Here is a 23,928-nt window from a genome sequence, read left to right on the forward strand (position 1 = left end):
TGGTGAAGGAAGCCTGTAGCTGTTTTGTTTGGGAGCTGTTCCCAAGATACCTTGATGATTCTTAAAAATAAAAAGAGGTCCTTCAAACTGTATAGATGTAAGAGATGAAGTTGCAAATAGTTGTGTAGAAGTATATGATGAAATGTTTCGCCAAAATCTAGCCCAGTAAATCAGTTATTCAGAATTCAGTGCAAACAAGGAAAAGGGACTAAAGCTTAACGTGGGATCTGTTGGATCTAAGCTTATTTCTTTACCTACAGGAAGATGTATAATTGTTTTCCTGAATTTATTGTTTCATCTTAAATACTGGTAGTTTTTTTTGCACCCACCACTCCTTTTAAAACACCAGTGTGCAATGCCAGTTCTTGAATTACCTGAAACTCTCATTTTTGTTTTGTTTCCCTGTTGCTAATTAATACCCATTAATTTCTTGTGCCAGCATTGTTTTTCAGCTTCAAGTGGCTCTTCTCCGTCTCCGGAGTAATCACGTCCAACTTTAGTCTCTGTATTATTGGATTAATAAGTCCATCTCTTCTTGAGTAGTCTAAGCAAACATCCTCCTGCTCTTCCTAGTATCTTTTCTGGCATCTGCTGCAGTGAACTTATTTTTAAACTTGTACAAGGAAAGTAATTTTGTACAGTATGGTTGCTGATGCTCAGTAGTTCCGTATATGAGATTTTTGGGATAGGAACCACAGGAGGTGGGGAAAATGCTGTGAGGGATACACGGAACAGTTGAGCAGTTTTCATCAGCCCTGCTTGGACATTTCGCTTTCTTAATAAAATAATAATACATCCTAAAATCACTGAAGTGACAGCTTATCTTCTTCCCATGTATCTAGGAAACGCCTGGAAGAAGCTCCACTGATGACAAAGTCTTTGAGGGAGGCTCAGCTGAAGGAAAAGTTAGAGCGTTACCCAAAGGTAGTCTTTGTTCTTTTTCCAGTCCCTCTGGCTAGTCCAGACTTAGGGCTTGAGTAACTTTTGCGAATCAGTTGTGATCAATAGGATCTTGAGCTACTTGTAGGAAGACTTCTCAAATTCCTGTCCCTGTTAGTTGTTTGTGGGCCTTGCATAACAGTTGTACCATGTAAACTCAGCTGGCCTGTAATGATATGGTTGAGTGGCAGGCAGTATAGCTCCTTTTATTTTGTTCCAGATGTTTCAAAACCCTTATGTTGTGCACACATCAGTCTGTATGACTGAGCTTTCCTATCTGCCTCTTCTCTGTAGACTCTTATGTTTTAGTAGTATCTCATTACAAGTTAAATGATAAGATGTTACAGATTGGAGATATCTTACTCTGTAAATACGATCCTAATGCGGTTTTTGTCTTTGATGATTTATTGAAAAAAAAAAAGATTAAGTTCTCAAGTTAAGTGCTTTCTGATCAGTGGTGGAAATAGAATGGTATGACTTACTTCAGATGTATGGTGGGAGGATTCCTGCTGATATGGACACTTCAGGATACTGATACACTGTCTGTACCTGTCTGAGTGACTTTCTTCATTGTTTGTGCATCACGTAGCACAGGGAGCTCCTACTCTCCGAATAAGTGCTGCTGCATTGTGCATCATGCTGGTTCTATGGATCAGCTCTCTGACCACCTTTGCAAGCCAGACGGCCCATGTTCTCTGAGGAGCTGCACAGTAATTGTTAGCCAGTGCGCTGTTCTACCCCTGTAGAGTAAATATCTCAAATCTCCCCATTAAAAATAAACAACAAACTTGCTCACAAATTCTAAGCCAAGGACAGGTGTTACGTAATTGACCTAATGTGCTTTGCCTCTGATTTAGGTGGTGTTGAGAGTCCATTTTCCAGACCGGCATGTTCTACAGGGGTTCTTCCGTCCTAGTGAGACTGGTAAGAGCAATCTCTGCTTCAGTCTGCGTAGCTGCAGCTAACCTCTCTCATCATTGATTAGTTGCATGACAAAGGAGAGTGGCTCTGGACAGGCTTTTCTGCTGTCCAGGGAAGTAATACTGCTCTGAAAAAGCAGCAGTAGCTAGTTACACTGTCCTTATAGGGCATCTGAACTGGATGAGAAAAGGGTCTGGGGTAATTAACTTAGTTAAGGGGAATTTGTTTCCAGGACTACTTGATGGCGACTGTCAGGCTACTTGATGGCAAAATATTTGTGCTCAGGAAACTGTCCCACTTGATATCCCATTGTTTGTGTCAAATTGTATGTCACTGAGTTGAGTTTGGACACTTCCTCTATGTTAAAACTTTAAAAGTTTTGGGGAAAAAACACCACCACCACCCCCAATCCAAAACAAAACCAAAAAAACAGGAAGAAGAAAGAGAAGCTTCACCTACTGTAATAAGAATAACAGGGGATGAACCTTTCTGCCTTCATCAGTCCACAAAAGACAGTCAGACCATGCACCAAGTAGCTCTTACTGCTGTTAATTGAGATCCTCTTATTCTCAGCTGGCAGTGATGGTTACTCACACATTTTTTTATACTTTTGTGTGGAACAAGAACTAATAACTAGTTACCAGAGCCTCACCTGGCTGGTCTCTGCAACTCTTGCAGCTGCTGTTGGATTTCCTTGGAAGAACTTCACTGGTATCCTTACATTTTGCTAAGGGACCAGCATGTCTAAGTGGTTTTTTGGTGGTTTTTTTTTTTTTTTCCCTCTCCAAGATATTTGTAGTAGGAACAGTGTTCTTCTGAGGAAAAGGCCATTTACAGACATTGTAGAGGGCAGTTCTACTGGTACAGGTTATCCTTCTTGCCCAGCATCTGAAGAAACAAATGTAATTCAGCAAACCTTTCTCTCCTTTTTTCACAGTTGGCATTTTGAGAGACTTTGTAAGAAGCCACCTTGCAGATGCCGACTTGCCATTTTACTTGTGTGAGTGTGCTGTTGGTAATGTCTGGCCTTACTTTACAAAGCCTGTTCCTAGCTGTGGTGCATATGCCGTGAGGTACGACCTGGGGAGGAATTCCTTCCCTAAGTACAGCCTCAGAGTGCAAAGAAGCTGTAACCTGCTCACTTAGCCACATTATGCTTCTGCCTAATAAGAAGCCTGTGTGGGCAGTGTGAATGTGTCACCCCTTTAAAGAGCAGTAACCCCTCCCATACCTGCTGTATTTATTGTTTTGGTTGCTGGGTGGTCCTGTTTTGTAACTTGTTTTTTAACTTCAGTTATTGCACCTCCCAGAATCATCTTGAACGATGAAAGTTTGACGCTCTTTGAGGTAAGGACTCACGTGTGTGCTCTGTGGTTCTCTGACTCGCTGCTCCCCTTCACCCTGCCGTATGCTTTAGTTACTTTTAAAAGAAGCTGTATAATGTTGTGATCCCTGTAGACTTCTGCTTAGCCAAGACTAGCGGAACCAGGTGTTTTGGAGCACAGGCTCTTCACCAGAAGAGGTCCACCTTGTGCAACAATATGCACTGGCATATTGTGGCAGGGCTGGGGGGTCGCATTGTTGCATACGTACACTCCGTGCCTTACAGACTCTGAACTGTATTTAACTTTGAACCATTATTGCAGGAGCTGAGCTAATGCGAGTTGGCTGTATCTGTGGTTGGACTAGTATAGTAGGAGATGTGACACTGGGTTTGGATGGGTAACTTGTTTCCCATTTCTACAGCAGGAGCTAGAGGCCATAGTAGACAAAAATCTGACCTTTTTGATAATCACTATGGGAGAATTTATTTTAAACCAGCTTGTACATTGAGGACTATGTACTCTCTGTGTGTAACTTTTCTCAAGGGCTGAAATTTGGTTTTCACATACAGATTCCTGGAGTTTTTTTGCAAATGTCAAATAAGGTGGTCTTGAAGTCTCTGGCCAGAGACGCTTGGCTGTGTAAATCACACATGTGTTAAGAGACTGATCGAATGATTTTGCCAGTGACTTTGCCCTGAACTCACTATGTTTAAAATGTGCCGTCATTCAGGGAGAGGGATAGAGAAAGGGACCTTTCAGGCAGCATGGTGAATTAGGTAGGGGTTAGCCTGCCGCTGAAGTTGTTTGTAATGGAGCTTTCCAAATTCCACAGCTTCCTGGCCAGGCCATGTGGGTGAGATACAGGTGCAGCTGCTGTTAGGCTATTGAATGTTCAGGGAAGCAAAGTGTGGATCCCTGTGTTGACAGTGGGAAGTCTCTCTCCTTCCTAATACCCTGTTAAGAATTCTTTGCTGAAATTTGAAGTTTTGGGAGTGGTTTTGTTGATGTTGGAGTTCCTTGTACTGTCACCATGCCTGTGACAGGTTTAGCTTCCCAGGGAGTCCTGAGCCTCTGGGGGATCACAGCCCTGTTTGGTTCTGTGGCTCAGGAATTGCTGTGCAGCAGCTCTTGGCCTCCACCCAGCTTCACAGCCCGAGGACTGCTCTGTTTCTGTCAGCCTTCCTGCTCTCTGCTTGACCATGGCCTCTCTTCGAGCGTGCAGCGTGCGTGGCTGCGCTTCTCCTGCCGACGGGAGTGGGACAGCGTATCTGTTTGTAAGACATAAAGTCATCGTGGGTGGGGAGAACAATGATTTTTCTTTTCAAAGCCATTTTGTATATTTTAATTAATAATGAAAATACCAGTGGAAAGCGCTTTGTGTCTTTGAGCCCGGAGATTTTGCCATCTGGGCATGAAGGCAGTTCTCCCGGCTTCCTCTGACTTGTGCCATCTCACCCCTGTCTGCCACCCAAAACACTGTCTCCAGGCACACATGGTAACCATGATGGGAAATGCAAAGGACAAATCTTGTCTTCAGATTTCTGAGAAATCCCATGAGGGGCGACTGGCTATGGTTGCATTGCTGATGATATATTTGGAAAACATTCAGAGGAACAGCAGATAATAAAAAACGTTCTGCACTTGTTAGCAGTTCTGAGGCAAGGGAAGTAGCTGTAAAGCTGTGACTAGTACAGACTAGTCTGACATGGCACATGAACGCTACTCGCTGCCCTTCTCTGTCTCTCTTGGTTTTTTTCCTTTCTTTTTTTGGTCCTAAGCTGTCGTGTCTGAGCACATCCCTCACCTAGAGTTCCTTTGCACACATTTTCTAGCATGCTTTTTGGAAAGCCTTTTTTATCCTTCCAAAACATGGTCTCTCTGCAGCTCTCACCCACAGAGGTCTCCTGATTAAAATAGGTGTTTTTCTGTCTTTGTCTAAGGTTTGGCTGGGATGTGTTCACAGATTTCCTGTCTCAGCCTCCAGACTTGTGTCCCTACAAAATACACTGCTTTCTTTTCAGTGTCTCTGTAGGAAGTGACAGCTGACTTGCAAAAATGAGTTGATGGTGAAAGGAGCAGGCCAGAGCAGTTTTATAATAAAGGTTTTTTTCTTTAAAAAAAAAGGATTGTTTTAATCAAATTATATTCGGGAAGGCCTTAGCCTCGGCTGAAGGGCCCTAGGGCATTAGAAATGAGTGCATGATGTGACCCAAATGCTCGAGGCTAGCAACACTACTCTAATGAGGCAAGCAGAGTAGAGGCTTAGCAATAAGGGAAGACGTGTCGCTGGACTGGCAAGAAGGAGCAGGGGAATTGATTTGTTTGAGGAGCAAATAAATTCATGTATGTTCGGGGTGAGAAGGGAGAAGGCTGCAAGGGGCTGAGGTGCCTTGGAAGGATAAAATGGGCTGTAGGGGGGGAGCAGAAAGAAACGTGTGCCTGGACGGGGTTGGGTTCCACTATTTAGAGTTTTAGGGTTTGGGGCAATGGCCTCTGCACTGCAGGAGTGTGTGCTGGGGGAAGGGCACACGAGCATGTGCATTACAGCCTTGAAGTTGTTTGATGCAGCTGGGTGTAAAACGGCCATTATGTAAAACGGGTTTGCAGATTGGAAGAGCTGTGTTTAATGCCAGTGGCCATGTCGCCTGGGGCCCTTCAGCCCTTTCAGGTCACGGTCTGTTATGGCAGGAATGATTCTGTGTGTTTATAAACATTTTATTTGGATGAAGCATCAAACAGGAATAAAACAGTTCCTGCCAGGAACTTGTCATGCCATTCTGGTTACCCGTGCTGCTTGTCAGAGACCACAGTGCTCTGACTTACTGGGACGGTGCCTTATCCCAGTTTAGGTTGGCTGATTCTGGGTGAAGCTTTGCTCCCCATGACCGGTGTAAATCCTTTTTTCACCTTTAACTTTCACTTGAGTCAGGGAAGGCCCCGTGGCGCAGTGTCCTCTGCTCGGACAGGCTCTCCCTTCTGCTGCGGAGCTGCGTGCTTGGCAGGGGCTGAAGGGGCCTTTCTTCCCTGGGAAGAAGCGGGTGCGGAAGCTGCTCTGGCTTTCGTGTCCCTGGCAACTGTTATTGTTGGATGCCCTTTTTATAGGTGGCTGTTGCTGATCGGACTGCTTTGCCCGAGCCTCAGTGCTCTCAGTAAAAATGACACTGGCCCAGACCAGGGGCGAGAGGTGACGTTTCTGGTGTTGGGCCAGGTGGGGCAGCGCTGGGGACAGGACTGGCTCACCACTGCTCACTTGCTCTCTAGTATTGGCTTCCAGACTAAGAACTCTGCAGTCTGGGAGGAAGTTTGTGCGGGTCAGTGTCCACACTCGCTGCAGGGCTGAGGGTTGCGGAGCAGGCTGCGGCGCCCGGTCCCACGCTGGATGGGGTTAGGCTCTGTACCGGGTGGGTTAGGTGAAGACTTTGCCCTTTTCAGGCATCGCGTGGTCTGTGGAAGGGAAACCTTCTGTACTTTAGTCACAGCTCCCCTTCTGTTCCCTTTATCTGGAAGGAAGGGGGTGGGAAGACAGAGCTGCTCTGTAAAGACAGAAGGCATATGGTTAAGGTGTTTTGTGAAATGTGTGGCTTTTGGGCTGGGGGAAGAGGAGCTTTTATGCTAAGATGACCTTGCAGTACTCAGGATCTCCATAGTGTGAGAGCTTGTTCTGGAGTAATGCTGTGTTTTGGTACATGGGATGCAAACGTGGAGGAAGTGCTGTGGAGCGTGCGGTTCTTCTGGACGTCGTAGGGAAAAGGGAGCATGAGTAAAGTAACGGAACAGCTAATTTCTCAAGCTTTCTGAGGTATCTTTTTTTTTTTTCAGAAGATGTGTGAAAGTTTGAGGAGGGAGGTTGTCTTTATCAGTAATACAGCTCTTTAAGGTTGTCAGGTGGTATCATGCCAAAATTCACAGCCTTTGCTCCCGGTGCTCTGTGTCAGTAGTGTTAGCGATAGCCTCTGGAATGCGTTTTACCTGATGCGGTTCCCTTGCAAAGACGCCTGCGTGTAACCTGACACTTGATTTTAATGGAATGTTTCTTAGATGACTAGAAACATGCGTTTCTGTTCAGAACAGGTCTTCCAAAACAGGTGCTACCATGCTGAATCTAGCCATTCTGGATTTTTTCAACATTTAACTTTTATATTATCAGGCTCTTCAGTCTTTCATACGCATCTTACCTGAGCAGAAGGTAACACACCAAAATAGAGGTAGACCATAGGTGCTTCGTACAACACCTCCGGAGTGTATACTCATTATTCAGGAGTGAAGTGACTTTCAGAGGAAGCAAAGGCAATCATAAGGAAGATTGCACTGAAGTCTAATTATCTCGGTCATAACTGTGAGCTATAATTGGAATTGTATGAGCCTTGGAATTCCTAACTTTCAAACATGAGATTTTGTCTAATTACCCTGTTCCATAAATGCTTTTCCATTTTTAAAATGTGGTTTATTTCTTTTTGCTCTCAGGGACTTCTTAGATTCTTGTTCCCCAAATATGGTGCTTAAACTCTTGAGAAACAGAAAATGAGAAATAGTTAAGAAAACCAAAGAGTAAAGGAATAGAGGTCGGCTTACGGCTTCTGCACAGTCCATTCTTGGTTCTCTAGGTTGCCTCATGTCTTCTCAGAATACATGATGCTGTCATGTCTAAGCCTAAGTGGACTGTTACTATTACTTCTAAGTAGGACTGTGGCAGAGAAGCATCCAATTATTTATTCCCTTCAGTTTAGTCATAGGCTACTTAATTGCCTTCTGTTTTCTCCTTGTCTTTGAGAAGTGCCTTGGTACACAGGGAATTCTAGCAGCATCCTCCAAGGATATGGGAATTCTCTTGATGAACTTCAGAAGGATTTTCTAGAAACTTACGGTCTTTTCTGGGACTGTCAGAGGCAGAGCCTGCTTGAGCCCAAGCACAGGGTGTTCTGGACATTGACCACTGCCAGCCTGGGTGTTTTAGAAACTTATTGTCATGGAGACTGTATGATTTCTGATGGTATCACAACGCCATCCTCTGCTCGGGTGAAGGATGGAGTTGCTTCTTCTGTGATATGACTGGGAGTTGGTTGTTTGGGATTGCTTGTTCATGTCAGACGTGAATCACGGAGTTGCACCTAGCTTTCCCAGGCCTTACGTTAGCAGTAGGGTATCCTCCACTCTCTAGACTGCCTTGGTGTTGTCTGTAAGAAAAAGTGGATGGTGTCTGAGGCAGTAATGCGAGCACATTTGAGCATTCAAATATTTATAAATGACTGAAATTTGTGCTGAAGCCAATAAGAGGAGTCACTGCAGATGGTGGAGTACCATATTATCAACAGTTCTGCTCTCGCCACCCTCTCACTCCATTTGAGCTGATAAGATTGGAACCACGTTCATGAAATCTGATCGCTTACAATGAAGGGAGAACCTTTACGCTGCAAGCAAAACCAGGAAAAAAGACAAATATTGTCAACTTGTTTGCCAAGATACTTGGGCTGAAAGAACTGTCTGAAGTGAATTCTCCCAAAAATATGTGTGTATTTACAGTATAGTGAGCACACAGATTGGCAGCAACGTGGAGTTTTTGGAACCCATAAAGACTTCAAGGCATTGCTTTGATTTTTTGTTATTGCTGTTTTTACTGGCTGCCTTATCCTCATGTCCCTTGAAGTGTTTTATAATGTTCTGCTTTCCAGAACTGATCAACTGCAGGCTTCCCTGTTGTAGCACTTGGCTTTGGGTTCCTTATAGCTCTAGTTGCTTGTGTGTGTTTTTCTAGGCTAGGTGAGCTTTTCGGGGGTTGCTTCTTAGCTTCTTTCTCCTCCCAGAAACAGGCGCTTGTGTGGTGCATATCTGGGGTGTGTTAGTGGAAAAATAATTGATTGCTGAGTTAATACTAGGAACGAGTTAGCAGAAGGTAAGAATACCAACTGCTGGAAAAGTCAAGGCAGCAAAGAGGGCAGGAGGCCATCATCTGTCTTCAGAGGAGCTACAGGAATCCACAGGCTTCCACATAAATATTTAGATCTTCTAATCAGATCTTAGAGCGTACCGAGTGTTTCCTCTGGCGTGTAGCGTGGGGCAGAAATCCAGAGGAGCTGTTTGTTCTTTGCCTTTGGTTCTCTTTCCATATCCTATTTGTTAATGCCAGTTTGGGCAATACATCTGGCATGCTTGTTCAGTGAAGCCGACTACGAATTGAGCAGTGTGAAGCCTTTTGGCAAGAGTCTGAATGCAATTTCAGAAAAAATTACTTCATCAGAGTCAGTCCGTCGGAGGTATTTCCAGTGGCAAGCCTTGCGGTTATTCCATTTACTAGCAAAGAAAATTGCAATTAATAGTGAAATTCATCCAGCCCAGAGGATGACATTCACCTTCCCATATGAAGTCTTAGCCCTTTGCTTATCTGTTCAGGATTTTCTCACCTGACCAGATTCTGGAGCACTCTCACCTCCTGTTTGTCGTGCGAGGTCTGCTAACTGTGCTCACAGAGGCTGTCCGTGCTTGCTGCTTACGCTGACTTCGAGTGCGGCTGGGCACTTCAGTCCGGGTGGGAGCCGTGTATGGCTGAGTTCAGAGGGGAGATTCCGCCCAAAATGTTCTCTCTTCTGCTGTCAGTTTTGGCGGCCAGATCTTTCTGATCTGAGCTCAAGGGCTCAATGAATGCTCTTTATACCTGGATTCCTTCTTAAGTAGCCGTCTCAAAATAGTGCTTTCAAATCTTATCTTTGCCTTATGAATTTTAAAGGTGCTCTGCTCCGTATTGGCAGCAGAATATCCATCTTCTTTGGCAGTTGCAGCCCACATTGAGCAGCTTTGTTCTCAGGTTATAAACACGAGCCACTTAGTCAGTTTGCCCCTTTCACCATGACTGTAGTGTTTATTTCTGTTTCAGCGATGCTTTGCAGTCTTGCTGGAGAAGCTTTTGATCCACCGGCTTTCCGGTTGAATTTTCCAAGAGCTAGTTTATGTGTTTGGGGTGTGTGTACTGTGCAGTATTTCATGTTGGTAGCTTGGGTTTCTCCTTCCATGCGCGTGTTCCTTTGAAGTGCTTATTTTCTTATTCATCTTTTAACATCAAACTAACAGCAGACCTGTGGCACTCTAATCTTTTCAGATCATGTAACGGAAAGAATGCTTCTCATTCTGGCAGCTGCGAGTTCCCCTTAGACCGCATCACTCTGCCAGCGAACAGAGTAACTGCATGGTAATAATGTGTGTATTTTGCAATACTCTGATCTAGGATTTTTTGAACGTGTGTGTCTGGAGTTACCTAGTGAAGGAGGAAGTATTGACATGTTATTTGAGGAGGGTTCTGCCTGAAATCTTTTCTGTGCTCTAAAGAACAAGTGGCTAAAACGTGCAGTAAAAGAGAGCAGAAATGTTTCTCTTGTGTGCCGCAGCTGGATTCGCAGGGGAATGTTGCTCTAGTGCAGATATTTTTATCATGGAATGCAAGATGCAGTAGCTCCAGTACCGCTCTGCAGCCAGGGTGCCCTGCTGTCACAAACCACGCTCACCACTCTGGTGTCTGGGTAACTGTGCTCTGCCTGTCGGAAATAAAACTTTGCGTTACTTAGCTACATAGTTTGGGACTAAATGCGGCTTTATGAGTAACAGGCTGCTCTTCAGAGTTCAGAAATGGAAAGCGTTCGTTTAAACTCCTGCAACTGTAACTAAGTAAATTGATGAAGCTGTGTTGTTTAGATCTTTTTAAAGTCGGAGGAGTTGGTGGTTTGGAGTGATACTCCTTAAATGGGGAAGACAGTAAGCGGGACACTGGCTTCCTCCACTTCTTGCCTCATCAGTGACTTTTTGATCTCTTCAGAAGAAAGCTGTCCTGTGATTAAGGCCTTGGATGGGACTCTGGAGACTTACATACTTCATTCTCATTTCTGCTATGCCATCCTGTGTGACCTTGAATAAGTTATTTAATCTCTTTAGGTCTCAGTTTTTCATCTGTACCAAAAAAAAACCCCAAACCTCATACTTCCTTACATTTTTATTTATATTGCATGTTGCTGCTCATTGCATATATATATAATTGCATAATGAGACACCGTTTGCAGTTGGATTTCTAGGTGCTGTTGCAATAAAAATAATAATCTAACTGTATCTTGTAAATGTGCCTTGCACAGTGTGATTTGAACACTGTAATTTGGTAGATTAATAACATCTGTTTTCCCAGTCAGAGTGGCATTGTATCTTTGGCTGGAAATCAAAGCAGCAAGGAAGAGAAATGCTGGATATTTGAGTATAGTAACTACCTGTTGACTCATTCATATTGTAGTAATTCTTTGCATATAACTGAATGGAGTTTTTTCAATATTTGTTTCAAACGGCCTGTGATTCTTTGGTCAATCTGACAGGCACAGTGTGACTCGTGAGAGGTTTCTAAATCTGTTTTGATTCGCAGATACTCTTGTAAGAATCCTGTGCAGTGAGGTTAAGAACTGCAGAGTTCTTCTAGAGACATTGATCTGTGCATTAGAACAACTGCAAATGAGGAAATACCAGCTGACTTGAGAATATAGTTTTCAGGTAATGGTCTGCCCAATATTTGATCCTTGCATTCTTAGCAGTGGTGCAGAATACTAGAGGCTCTAACTTCGGGTTTGTATGTTTTCCTGGACTGCAGCTACTAAAGCCTTCTCATCTTTATGCCAAGACATTCCTTGGCCAGTGGGATCATTCCACTGGATTTTCTTTTTTTCTTTTTTTTTTTTAACATGAAATTGGTGCTGATTTAAATACTTTTGTGTTACAGAAAAATCTCAGACAGCGTTATGTCCTGCCAGTGACTGGCTGGAGAATTACTGGGGTGATCAGTGAGATGTAGCTAGCTGCCTTCTGTACTGAACCCTCAGCAAGTGCTGAAATTGGTGTGGTACCTGAGAACTCTGCACGGAGGAAGCTAGACAAAGGGTTGTATGAATGAGCCAACAGTCTATCTGAATTGAAGAAAAAGAACTTATTGGATTTAAATTTGGCAAGAGGGGACTGTGTTGGCTGACCCCTAGGAAAGGATGGGGATGCAAGGAAGTGAGCCATGGGAAGGAGGTTGCATTCTGTATACTTGTGAGCTGCTGCCTAGCTCCTTTAAGTTTCTTTCAATTAAAAGATCTTGAACTGAAACGTTTGGACTGATGTTTTGCCAGCAGTGGGAAATGGTTGTGGAGGTGGATCCTGAAACTTAGAACTATGGTTATTTGTCAACCTGTGAGTAAATAGGGTAGAGGTTTATATTGGGGCGCATTCTATCTGTGTGTTTGTGTGGTTGAGTGTGTCTGTCTAGCTCTTGGTCTGTGTTTCTCACTCTCTTTTTCTCTTTGTGCCTCATGCAGGCCCTGCCATGAATTTTCTCTGACCCCTTGGGGCCATTCCCACATGAAGCTTTGATGTGTGTGCCCAGAGCTTGATTGACAAGGAAGTTTCGGGTGGCGGCAGCAGGGAAAGGAAGAGAAAAGGGCAGGGCTTTGAACTAAAGGGCTTTGAGCTCTGAGATGCTGTGCTTACTTATCTCCTTCAGAATGTTAATTATTTACCAAGATAATTGGTTGGGAGGGGAAAAAAAGAGAGGGGAGGTTATTAAAAAATTCCAACACTAACACGCTACAAAAACCTCATTTTCCAACTTGCAGCTGGCATGAAAAGGATGTTGTGTGTAAAAGGGCTTGAGTGTATGTGTGTTGGGGGGGGAGCTTTTTAAGGCACCCGTTTCCTAAATAGAGGGATCCCTTCAGACGAATGCAGCGGAAACATCAAAGCTCTTGCAAGAGTTTTCTCTGGGGTTTCTAAACCGTGTCTGGTACTTTTTAATTAAAAAAGTTTATGGAGAGCCGTCTTTGTGACTGGAGCAGGCAACCTTAGGCCCTGTTGATTGAGGAATGAAATGTTAAAAGACCTAATAAATAATGATTTCTGTGAAAATGTCAGTTCAAGGATGTGAAGGTGCCTGGCTACTTGAGCAGGAGCTGAGACGTGGAGTAGACTGATGAATGTCTTCTGCTTCAGTCTAACATGGTGTGGGCCATACTGTATGTGAAGGTCTCCTACAGCCTTTGGACTAATGTCAAAAAATTTGTAATACGACATACTCATTTGAAGTTTGTAGTCAGGAAGATAGGTGAAACTGTTTCATTTTGCCTCCAGTTAATACAGTTTTATTAGTCTCTGTATTAGGTAGCAATCCACAGACTCCTCTGTGAAGATCAGGGTTCCTTTGAGTTCTGGTAATTGCTGTGCTGGATCAGGTCCAAGGACCGTCATTCCAGTATCCTGACTGTGCTGATGGTGGCAACAGAGGTTCAAGAAAACTCAAGAGCAGGCAGCCTGGCCTGCACGATTCCTAAGTATGCATTAAGGATATGAAGAGGGGCAGTTGCTTGCTTTTGTCTGTTTGTTTATTTATTGGATCAAGGTGAGAAATTTAGTGTTATTGTTTTTGCCAGGGTGAAGGTACACCATTAATAAACATTTTCTGTACAGTTTCTGACTGTGACAGTACTCGCCTCTTCTACACTATGATGATTTGGTTTCTTTACCTGCTTTTTGGTGTAAGGCCTTCTGAAAGCTTAAAATAATTGTTTCAGGTAGTTTTTCTTTATATAGTATTATACTGACATGTTAATTCTGGTAATAAGCGTGATGATAGTTTTCTTTCAGAATCCTTACTGGTACAGCTGGTGATACCATATTGTAGTAATCTTCTGCAAATCACCTTCAAACCCTTTTAAAAACACAAGCCTGTGCTTGCAGCAGTGTCTGTTTTTAGCGCAAAGCTTAATAATTTTAAATCTCTTACCCTGCAGTCCCTTGAGAACACTTGGGTGTGCCATCTGGACGTGGTGATGTAGTGCTTTTTATGTGTCGCTTAGTCCCAGCACCAGTTTTTCTACTGCTTCAATGTCTTTGAGGGTGTGGTGGTGTTCTATAATCACTGTAAGTGGCAGAGGGAGCTTTGTGGGTAGGTACCCTCCTCACTTACCTGCAGTTGCTTTTGTGATTCCTTGGTTGAACCAGTGGGACTGCGAGTCCAGTTTTGCAGTTTCTCTGGTGCCCAGCGAAGGACCAAAAGATAATTAAAGGACTGATGCATCTGACATATGGGGAGAGGCAGAGAGAGTTGGGGTTGTTAAACCTGGACAAGAAAAGTCTCTGGGGGATTCGTGTCAGTGTGTGTAATAAACGTGATGGGAAACAGCAAGGAAGATGGGCCAGACTCTTCTCAGTGGTGCCCAATAAAAGGACAAGAGGAAATGGACATGAATTACAGGAACTTCCGTTGGAATAAAAGGGGAAAAAAAAACCAAACCTACTAGAAGGGTGGTCTGGCACTGGAACAGGTTGCCTCAGCAGGCTGTGGAGTCACAGAATCACAGAATCAACCAGGTTGGAAGAGACCTCAGGGATCATCGAGTCCAACCGTTGCCCTGACACCACCCTGTCAACTAGATCATGGCACTAAGTGCCGTGTCCAGGCTTTTCTTAAACACATCCAGAGATGGTGACTCCACACCAGTTGCCATCTCATTCTTCCTGTGTGATGGGTATACACCTTAAAATGGGGGAAGCTGAAGTATAAAGCAGTGTGGTAAATTTACAAACAGGTTAAATTAGGAATGAGGCCTGCTGACTAGGACTGTAGACATTTCCACTTTTATTTTCTTTTTTTTCCCTTCCCTACACAGAAGAGTGTCTCTTCTCTGTAGAGTGGTAGTGAATGGTAGCGTGGCAAATCTGACTGGCTTTATTGCACTTCTGGGTTGCAGAAGGAAGAGTTTGTTCTCTTAGATTATGAGCTAATGGGAACTCTCTTTAATGTGTGTTTTGTGTATGCGTTTGACCAGAAATTGCTGCTTGTTGTGGAGCACTGAAGAGGTAGGCAAAAAGATAAGGTTCGAGGTAATGTGGTACATGCCTCTCTGGGGCCATTCCCGGCGAGACAGGCAGTGTCTCCCCCCTTTCCCCTGACGTGGTCAGCCAGGACACTGTGGCACTGTCCTTTTATCGTAGGTCTTTGCATGTGGAGACAGTACTTATGAGATCACAGACTCAATAAATTTACATACTTTAACTTACTTTCACTTTATTCAGCGCTTCATGACCTATATGAGGGGGTTCTTTAAGGTGTGCCACGCGGTGTAATTAAAGCACACTCTAAATGAATCATTATTTGGCTGACTGGCATCTCAAATAATAGTCGGAGAGGAATTGTTGAAAAACATAGATCACTTATGCTGGTTTTGCTGTAATTAGTTCTGGCCACACTGTTCATTATTTTTATCTGGTTTGGAGGTAGGTGTGTAAATACAAAATAATCATTAATAGCATTTGCAGATTAAATAAAGATCATCAGACAGATGAATGTAGATATGAAAATGGCAGTCCTACGTTTATCTAGGTCACATAATGAACTAAGTGGATGAAAAAAATGATTGAATATGGCAATTATTCTGACAAGTAGGAACTAAGAATTCAGGTTGGATTTGTAAAAGGGTGGACTGCATCCTGGAAAGCTGTTGAAACTAGACAAATTCCAACTAGAGACGGTATAAAAGTAACAGAATAATCTAGAACAGATTTCTGAGGCCATAGCTGGATTGTCCTTCTCTTACTATCAGCCGCTCAGGTCTCGAAAGATTCTTAATCATGCTCACGCTGTCTGCTCAGCAGCGGAGAATGTGGGTGAAATAAAATGGCCTGAGATACAGGGACAGGAAAGCAAATGGCAGGTCATTAGTGCAATGAGCATTTGCTGTACAGGCCTCGTCATCGGTGTGTAGTAGAACAGATCATAGGATTTTGCTTCATGTCTTACTCCGAGTGCCCTGTGCTCTACACAAGTTCAGCCTTTTCTGAATTATAGATGGTTCAGTGACCTCAGCTTGCACTCTGAATTTGTCTGTAGCTGTCTAACCTGTCTCTAATGTTCACAGTGACCTGTGAAAGCGCCTACAATCAGTGATCTCTTCTTTTCCCCTTGTGCTGCAGGCTAAACTCTTTCCAACTGCTGTCATTCATTTTGGATCTGAGGAGTGCAGGGGTGAGTGAATTTCCTCTCTTCCTCAGCTGACCGCATAGCTCCCATAGTAGACTCAGAAGAATTACATCCTTACGTTCGGAGTTCTTCCAACCAAAGTTAAGGCAGTCCTCTCGAATGCTGGTACATGTTCCTGTTCCAAATGGCTGAAGCTCTTTGGAGCCAGCTTGGTCAGCTAGCTTGAGCACAAGTGTAAACATAGTACCTTTCTTATGAGATTTGTTAGGCTATAGAGTAGGCATTGTCTACTATGGGGACAAGAATGACAGAAGAACAACTCTGTAGAAGGAAAGTCCATTGTCCGAAATGTTAACTAGATAAATGACTATGGAACAGTTTTACAGACCTCCTGTTGTAGTGGACGGGCTGGAGATGGGAGAACAGATCTGAATCTTTGATTCTTTGACACCTCTGGTTTATGCTTAGAGTCTCTGTTTCTCCTGGATTAAAGCATGCTCTGGCTTCACAGAAAAGTTTCTGAGATACAGTGAGCATGGAAAGAAAATGTCAAGATCCTGAGGTTTGAATGATGAAATAGGGCACCTTGAGTTGTGAAAGAAACTGTCGTGGTTTAAAAGCATCCGGTGTTGGTTGAGGGAAGGTGATGGAGATTTCCTATAGTACACAGCAGGTATTGGCTGAGCTGATTGCTATGTAATTCTGTGGTAATTTATGTCTCTATGTTACCAAACAAGTGTTTGGGTTTCCTTTTTAAACAGATTGTTACCTGAAACCGGATCTGCTGCGCTCTGCAGTTTCCCCTTCTGCAGCTGATTTATTAGTAGCCAGGTACGTTGGGACTGAATAGAGTTGGAAATGGGTGAGTATTTCAGGGATGGGAAGCAAGAAACGAGCCCATCTTACTACAAAGAAACGTGCTCTGAAGATACTAGGGCTTCATTTTCTCCTGAAACAGTCATACTGTCATACTTCATAGCTTTGTGAGTCCTTCTTTGCAAAGTAGGATTTCAGTGACTGAATCAAGTAAATCCTACAGCTTTTATCATGAAAAAGAAGAGCCTTTTCAATCTGACTTTAAAAGTTTAAAGGTGGTGGGGGTACAACAGGCTGTTACGAAAAAATGAAGCTTAATTCTACTTGCTTTTTTTATTCCTCAGATGTTTGTCCAAATCATCAGTTCCTCCTGCTTCGCCATCTTTAGAATCAACAGTTCCATCCCTCTCTGAACCAGAAGTGGAAAGTGACAAGAAGACTGATGAGCAGCCAGAACTAGCAAGCATGCACGAAGCTCCACAGGTGTTGAGAAGGGCCCCTGGGAAAATACCCAAATGGCTGAAGCTGCCAGGTATCATGAAATCAGAGGAGAGCTCTTCTAATTCTGAATCCCCAGACAGGCAGGCTCCTCTGTGCCAAACGTGTTGGATGTTGACAGTATTCTTGAAGATGTCAACATAAGGCTTGCAGGACATTTGGTTCAGTGCTTGTCAGTCACAGATCAGCTTGTGACTTACTTCTCCAGTGAAGGCTGAGGTCTCCAGTATCTGAATGCGGGCTCTGGGCATCGTTGAGCCTGATGTCTCATCCGTATGCTTGCAGCATTCTTAACTATGTTCTGGGCTTAACATGTTGAGTTCTCAACTGTGCTAGTGTAGTTCAGATACCAATAGGCATGATATTCTGCATTCCAAGGGCCTGCATCATCTGTTAAATCTGTCGTTATTTTACCTTTGCTGGTATAGTCTCTTTTAGTACTTTCCTTTCTCTTGAATTTTTTTGTGTTGGTCTTTCTGTTTTTAATCTTCACTGCAAAACAGTGTGGTTTTCCATAGTTAAGATTGCAACGAAGTTTCCATTATGAATTTTTTCTTGGTTTATCCTGATGAGAAAACTGCAGCCTTGTTTTTAGTCCCAGAACCAATAGCTTAAGTGTGATTTTTATATGAGAATTTGTACATAATATGAAGTAACTAGAAGGAAGGATTCCTGCATTAAACAATTGGCAATATTCACTTTTTGATACAGTGGCAAAGAGAAGAGAAAGGGGACACACACACACGACATTCAGTCAACCCCCTTAACGGCAATAAAACTAGGAAGAATTATCTGGAATTCCCTGGCTAATAATGCCAAATGTTGACTTCCTGAATGAGAATTTTAGTATTTGAATCTGGAAGATACTGTGGGGCCATAAGCTCCAGCAAGCATAGTGTAAGGTGTGAGATGATTGCTGGAAGGCTGCAAACAGTGGGTGGGTGTGTTTCCCTGCTGTGGCTGGTCTGGTTTAGACTGGTGCTGGGATACTGATGCAGATCGTGTGGGAAACAGCATCTGTAGTTTCCTGTTTCCATGCTTGAAGTTCTACTTGAGAGTAGAACTTTCTCTCCCAAGTAAAGATTATCTGGATAAAGTATGAAATAACATCTCATCCACCTGTGCAGGTTACCCATTCACAGCTGGTATGAAAGGTTAGTAACATGCTCTAACATGCATGTTAATAACAAGTAGGATGAAGTTCCCCACTCCGAAAGTTACAATGTATTCACCATTCCATCCCCCTAAGAAGTGCTCCTACGTGCTACCCAGCTGTCGCCTGAACACAGCAGTGTATAGAACCCTCAGCAACTAGATCACGTTATTGAAAAATGATACAGTGCAAACTGCGTGGTTAAGTGTGTTAATGCTCTTATGTTTATTTTGTAGGTGGGAAGAGATGAAACGTTGTGGGCTGCTGGATCCGTGAGCAGTCAGCTGTGCCCCGTTCCTGATGAATTTATTCAGAACGTGTAAGAAATTGCTGGTGGCCCTGGAGAGATCTAATCTGTATGAACATTAGTCATAAATAGAAAATTGCTGTTTGAGATGCCAGAGTGGAAGGCCTGTTTGTGGTCTTTGTGACTACAGAAGCAAGGTTAGAGTTTAAATTTAAGGTTTCTTGGATGCGAATAATATGAATAGAGAATTAAGGGGGAAATAATTCCTATATACTCTCTGCGAAGCACTTTGTTTCTATCCATGTTTTTAAATTCGGATCTTCCCATTTCTACCTTCAGACATAAATCGAGTCTAGCTGCCTGAATTCTAGCAGCAAGATACAGTCCAGTTCAGTTTTACCTATAGTTAAGTGCTGCCTAGAATAAGACTTCTCTCTGCTTCTTGCTGGCTGGGGTTAGTGCTGCTGATAATTCTGGGCATAGACGGCTGGAAAGTGAGTGAAGAGGAAACACTTAGGTCACTTAAAGCAGTTGGAATAGGCTTTTGCTGTGACCCTCTTGGTCTGCTGCACTTCATTCTTTTCAGTTGCCAGAATCGTGCTAACAAAAACACACAGGTATCTGTTAGTGGAATGCACGTGGAGTTTGTTTCTGTCCGGAGCTCTGTGTTTTATTTTCACTACATATAATTAACATCAGTAATTACAGTTACAGTGAGGGGAAAAAACATCCAGTAAAAGGGTCTCTTCACGTGACCTTTGATCTACGGACTTCTGTGGTCCGAATGGTTCCACAGCAGAGCAGCTGCTCTCCGCCGTGCCGTTAGCGTACAGAGGGAAGCACTACTCCAGATCTTTGCCCCCTGCAGTTGTTGTACGGGGATAAATATTGTTGGTTAGAATTGTGCTTAGACGGGAGAGGGACTCTATAGTGCCACAGTAGCCATGGTGCTGTGTTTTATTTGAAGTCTTCTCCATGGATCAGTGATCCCTATTGGACAGCCGGGGCTCCACGTTACGGTAATAACGTGTTTTCCATTTTCCCTGTATAGACAATTGTTGCCCGAACTACGTGTGCATCTGCACAATTTGTAGATGTAATAAAGCAGAGTGGTCATAGGAGGCCTTTTCGTCGGTCTCTTTGATAATGTTTCTTCCCCCAGTACTCCGTTTCTCTGTCAGTTCACAGGAACCTGCTCCCTTTTCAATGGGCCTGTCATGCCTCATTCCCTTCCTCCCATTTTTTTTCAACAAAGCAAAACGGAGCTTTGTACCATCTGAATGAACTTCAAAGTGGCTAGAAAGGGCACCCAGGGTTCCTGGCACTTGTCATTGTCTCCCAGCCTGGCCAACATTTCCCTTCAGGTCTAATTACTTCCAAATGCTCCCAGATGCTTTGAAGAAACTCAGAGGGAGGGAGAGGCATGAAAGAAAGGTGGAAGAGGAAAAAGGAGACTCAAAGGGGAGGGAGCAGAATGCTCTAGCAAAAATGTTGATTGATTTCTTATATGACACCCAAACATAAACAGGGCACGTGTGAGGCCGCTGGCAGCGGAGAATGCAAGGGCACTATGTACAGCTGCTGCTCTGGATCCTTCCTGTGGAAAGCAAGCCCTTCTGGCTCTTGACAGGCTATGAAAGACATACTACAGCAAAACAAAAAATACTAAAGAATGTTTAAAGTTTATTACTTCAGTGGATTAAGTGTGGGCTGAGCCTACGCTCCATAGGACTATCTCTGTCTTGGTTCAGGTGCTATGTCAGGCTTATTCGCAGAAGCCAGAGGCAGACTGTAGCTAGAGCTGCTTTGCTGGATTTGTGCAGGATATATCGGGAGCAACTAATAGCCATAGCTAACGATGGGTGATGATGTACTTGTGCTGGTGGTTTGGGTTCACAGGGTTAGAACAAACAGCAGCAGTCTGGTTGGTAGGAAGTTGTGTGCTTTCAGGTGTGCTAGTCTTTATTTTTTGAAGAGCACAGGTAACATCAAATAGTACTGATTTGCTTTTTTGATTGATTCCACCAGTGTTGACAAAAGATCTAGCACCATAACTATCACCTGCGAGTACCTGATATGGGAAAACAGAAGGAAAAGTTTAGGGACGCAAGCAGCAATATCATTATTGCTGGGGCAGTTTAATGGGTTAAGTGCAGGGGTGAGGATTAGGAGACTTCATATTGCTGTGTGCATTACCTCAGTCAGTTCTGCCCATGCTTGTCCCTTCTGTAACTCAGCCATGTGTCAAACCCAGTTTAATCTCCTTCTCTTTCAGAATAGGAGGTCTAGCTAGACCAGAGGTCTTATTCCCCTTTCCCCATACAAAGAAGAGTTAGTTTAGCTGCTGCTGCTACTAAAGTACTGCTTTACTATTAACATTCACATCAGCAATCCATCTTCAGTCAAGAATGCTTCTGTATGGACCAGGTATGTCAGGGAGGTGAACTCAAGCCTTTTTAGGGCGGCAGCTTTGAGAGATCTGTGTGTCAGTAGGAGTCAGAATGGGGAGAGAGATGAGGATTTGAAATCTGGAAAAGGCAAGAAAGTAGGAGTGAATTCTTTAAGAGGGACAAGATACCCCAATATTTAAAACTGTAAGCTCTTCACGAAGGTAGTTGCTACCAGGATTCCTACCCTGCCACAGAACAATACATGCAGATACCTGATGAGCTGGATTTGTTTCCATATCACTTCTGTTATAGTAGCTGAACTCATCCTTGGGGTTTTGAGGCCTTCAAAGGTAGTATTAATTGCATTTTTTTGCTATTGCCTTTTTCACCATATGGTTGTGGGGCTGAAGGCTGAACTAGGTCAGTTCCTTCATTGGTTTCGTTGTACAGCTGCACAAACAGTTGTCTTGGCAAAGAGGCTGCAGTGCAGAGCGATGGGGCACTGCTTGAGCTGGTACTGTCATCAGAAAGAATGTGTATTAAATTGTGGTTTTAATTGAAGTTTACAAGTGGCTGGTGTCCTGAGTGATGCCCTTGATAGCTCTAGGCTGAGAGAGTACAGTGACCTTCTGAGCCTTGCCCTGCTACAGCTGTCAGTGGGGAAAAAACTGCTCGCTGTTACTAATGGTAAAGACTACAGATAGCCAGCAACAGAGTGTGCAATCCTTAGGGCACGCTGGTGTCAGCTGCTTTTCGTGCAGCCGGCTGTGTATTTCCCAACAAAGCCAGTTCAGTTGTGTGGGTCCTGCCTACATGTGTAAGGTTTCTTATTTCACAGCTCCCCCCGGCCCCCCTGCTGGCCGAGGGGCCAGGCTGTCCCATGATGTGGGATTCTCACACATGCTGTTTGTTATTCTGTCCTTTTTCCTTTCGTCCTACAAAGATTTAGAGAAGAGGGTGGGTGAGGGGAAGGCTTTGCAACTCTTTGAAGCAACTTGACTTTTGATGATTAATTGCAGCAAAGAGCCTGAGCAAGGGAGGGAGACTTGGTTTTAATTTATTGATGTTTCTTTGTGAGAACAAATTTATAGCAGAGGGGAAGCAGCTTCTGAGGAGAATATCAAATGGTTAAAAGGATCCAAGTGTTCTTTGATGTCACAGCCCTAGAGAAATACTGGAAGGCAGTGAGGGACAGACACTGTTTATTTATAAAATAAAGATCAGTTACCTGCTTTTGGCAAGAGCCTGTGACTGAGCTGTTAACAACCTATTCATTAGACAGGCTTGGAGCTGGACCTAAAGTTCCTGCCACAGCTGCCTGCTGAGGTGATGAGAGCCTCATGTTTGGATGACATTTCCAGCCGTTAAGTCTTTCCATGCATCACTGTGAAGCAGCACCTGTTTCTCACATTAGCTGAGAAAGCAACGGCATCTTACCGTGCTGTGAAGTGCAGGCGACCGTTAGAGGAGTGAGGCAGCAAGATGGAAACCAGTTACACCGCGACCAAAACAAGCGTGTGGCAGCCACTGTTCAGAAATAGCATCTGACAGCAGAGTTGCCTAGGGCCTTGTCGTGCTTGGTAAAGGAGGGAGGAAACAGGAGAAATGTGGCAGAGGAAGAAAAAGTTGAGACTGTTCTTCCTAGAGCTGGACTCTGAGGATGAGCCAGATGTTCACCGTCAGGTCAGGGTCTTCTGCTGGCAGGCCACATGTGCTTCAGGAGGCTTCTAGAAATCGAGAAGCTGTAAGGAGAGAGCAGCAAGCCCGTCAGCACATCTGCTGGGTCCCCGAAACATCTCCCAAAAGGAAGAGGATTAAGCTGCTTCAGCCCCCATCCTGATCCTCTTCAAGTGCGTTTCAGCTTCTACAGTTACATACCAGCTGCGGCAGCACCTTCTCCAGGTGCTCAATGTCCACTTTCTCCAGGTCCTCCGCCTGAGCCTGCCGTGCTGCTCGCGCCGCTGCTTCTGCAGGACAAGCGTAAGGGAAGGCGTTGGGGCGTCTGAGGGATGTTCCGTGTGGTCCCGGTGAGGCGCCGGGGCTGGTTTTGGGGAAGGAACACGCCGTGCCCCGGGAGGAGGCGGCCCAGCTCCTGGAGCAGGCCCTCCACCGGCCCCCAGGGTGCAGGTGCAGCTCCTCGCTCTGCGGTGGGGTGCGGCGGCAGCGCTGGGGCACCGCGGGAGGAGCCGGAGGCTGCCTGGGGAGGAGGCGGGGGGGGGGTGTCCCCTGGAGCCGGTAACGGGCCCCTATCACGGTTCGGGCTGGCCGTGGGCCCGGCACCGGGAGCGGGTGCGGCGTCCTTACCTCGGACGAAGACGTTCAGCATCTCGGCCACGAGCAGCTGCGCGTCGCCGTTAACTGCAACAACAAAGCGCTTAGGGCAGGCGGGGGCCCGCCGCGCCCGGGCCCGCCCGCCGCCGCCCCGGTACCTCGGGTCCTGCCGTCCCGGAAGTGGAGGCGGAGCAGCCGGTCCACGGTGTCCTGCGGGGAGAGGGGGGCGGCTGAGCGGGGCGGGGGCAGCCCGAGGTCCCCCCGGGGCCGAGCTCCCGCCCGGGCCCCCGCACCTTCCCGAAGCCGCCGGCGCCGCCCTCCCGCTCCGCCATGGCGCCGCGCGCTGCCGGCCCCCGCCCCCCGGAAGCGCGCGCGGGGGCGGGGCCGCGGCGGCT

The 23,928-nt window shown here is 44.9% G+C and overlaps 2 protein-coding genes across 4 annotated transcripts in view; one reads left to right on the forward strand and one right to left on the reverse strand.

The window, feature by feature from the left end:
• The window catches only part of ASPSCR1 (ASPSCR1 tether for SLC2A4, UBX domain containing), a 44,581-nt gene extending 22,758 nt beyond the window's left edge, over window positions 1-21,823 (forward strand). For all 3 annotated transcript variants that reach the window (XM_068413149.1, XM_068413147.1, XM_068413148.1), the window contains 8 exons: window positions 843-924; window positions 1,797-1,863; window positions 2,798-2,860; window positions 3,155-3,207; window positions 16,152-16,203; window positions 16,920-16,989; window positions 17,319-17,506; window positions 18,862-21,823. In XM_068413149.1, coding sequence (XP_068269250.1) covers window positions 843-924; window positions 1,797-1,863; window positions 2,798-2,860; window positions 3,155-3,207; window positions 16,152-16,203; window positions 16,920-16,989; window positions 17,319-17,506; window positions 18,862-18,875 — 589 coding nt within the window. In that variant the 3' untranslated portion in view covers window positions 18,876-21,823. The remainder of the gene's footprint in view (window positions 1-842; window positions 925-1,796; window positions 1,864-2,797; window positions 2,861-3,154; window positions 3,208-16,151; window positions 16,204-16,919; window positions 16,990-17,318; window positions 17,507-18,861) is intronic.
• Window positions 21,824-22,447: 624 nt separating this feature from the next.
• CENPX (centromere protein X) lies at window positions 22,448-23,889 on the reverse strand. The gene is made up of 5 exons (XM_068413150.1): window positions 23,827-23,889; window positions 23,692-23,743; window positions 23,567-23,620; window positions 23,141-23,229; window positions 22,448-23,004 (listed from the first exon to the last, which is right to left on the reverse strand). The coding sequence occupies exons 1-5, from the start codon at window positions 23,863-23,865 to the stop codon at window positions 22,990-22,992; spliced, it is 249 nt and encodes an 82-aa protein (XP_068269251.1). The 5' UTR covers window positions 23,866-23,889; the 3' UTR covers window positions 22,448-22,989.
• Window positions 23,890-23,928: the final 39 nt, after the last annotated feature.

The sequence above is a fragment of the Nyctibius grandis genome, chromosome 15, assembly GCF_013368605.1.
Source record: "Nyctibius grandis isolate bNycGra1 chromosome 15, bNycGra1.pri, whole genome shotgun sequence".
Classification (NCBI taxonomy): Eukaryota; Metazoa; Chordata; class Aves; order Nyctibiiformes; family Nyctibiidae; genus Nyctibius; species Nyctibius grandis.

Excerpts from the sequence above, each read along its gene's own strand:
- CENPX (XM_068413150.1), bottom strand. The coding sequence starts at position 23,865 with ATGGCGGAGCGGGAGGGCGGCGCCGGCGGCTTCGGGAAG. Across the intron at positions 23,744-23,826 it reads GCGCCGGCGGCTTCGGGAAG|GACACCGTGGACCGGCTGCT; the intron begins GTGCGGGGGCCC and ends CTCTCCCCGCAG. Across the intron at positions 23,621-23,691 it reads CCGGGACGGCAGGACCCGAG|TTAACGGCGACGCGCAGCTG; the intron begins GTACCGGGGCGG and ends TTGTTGTTGCAG.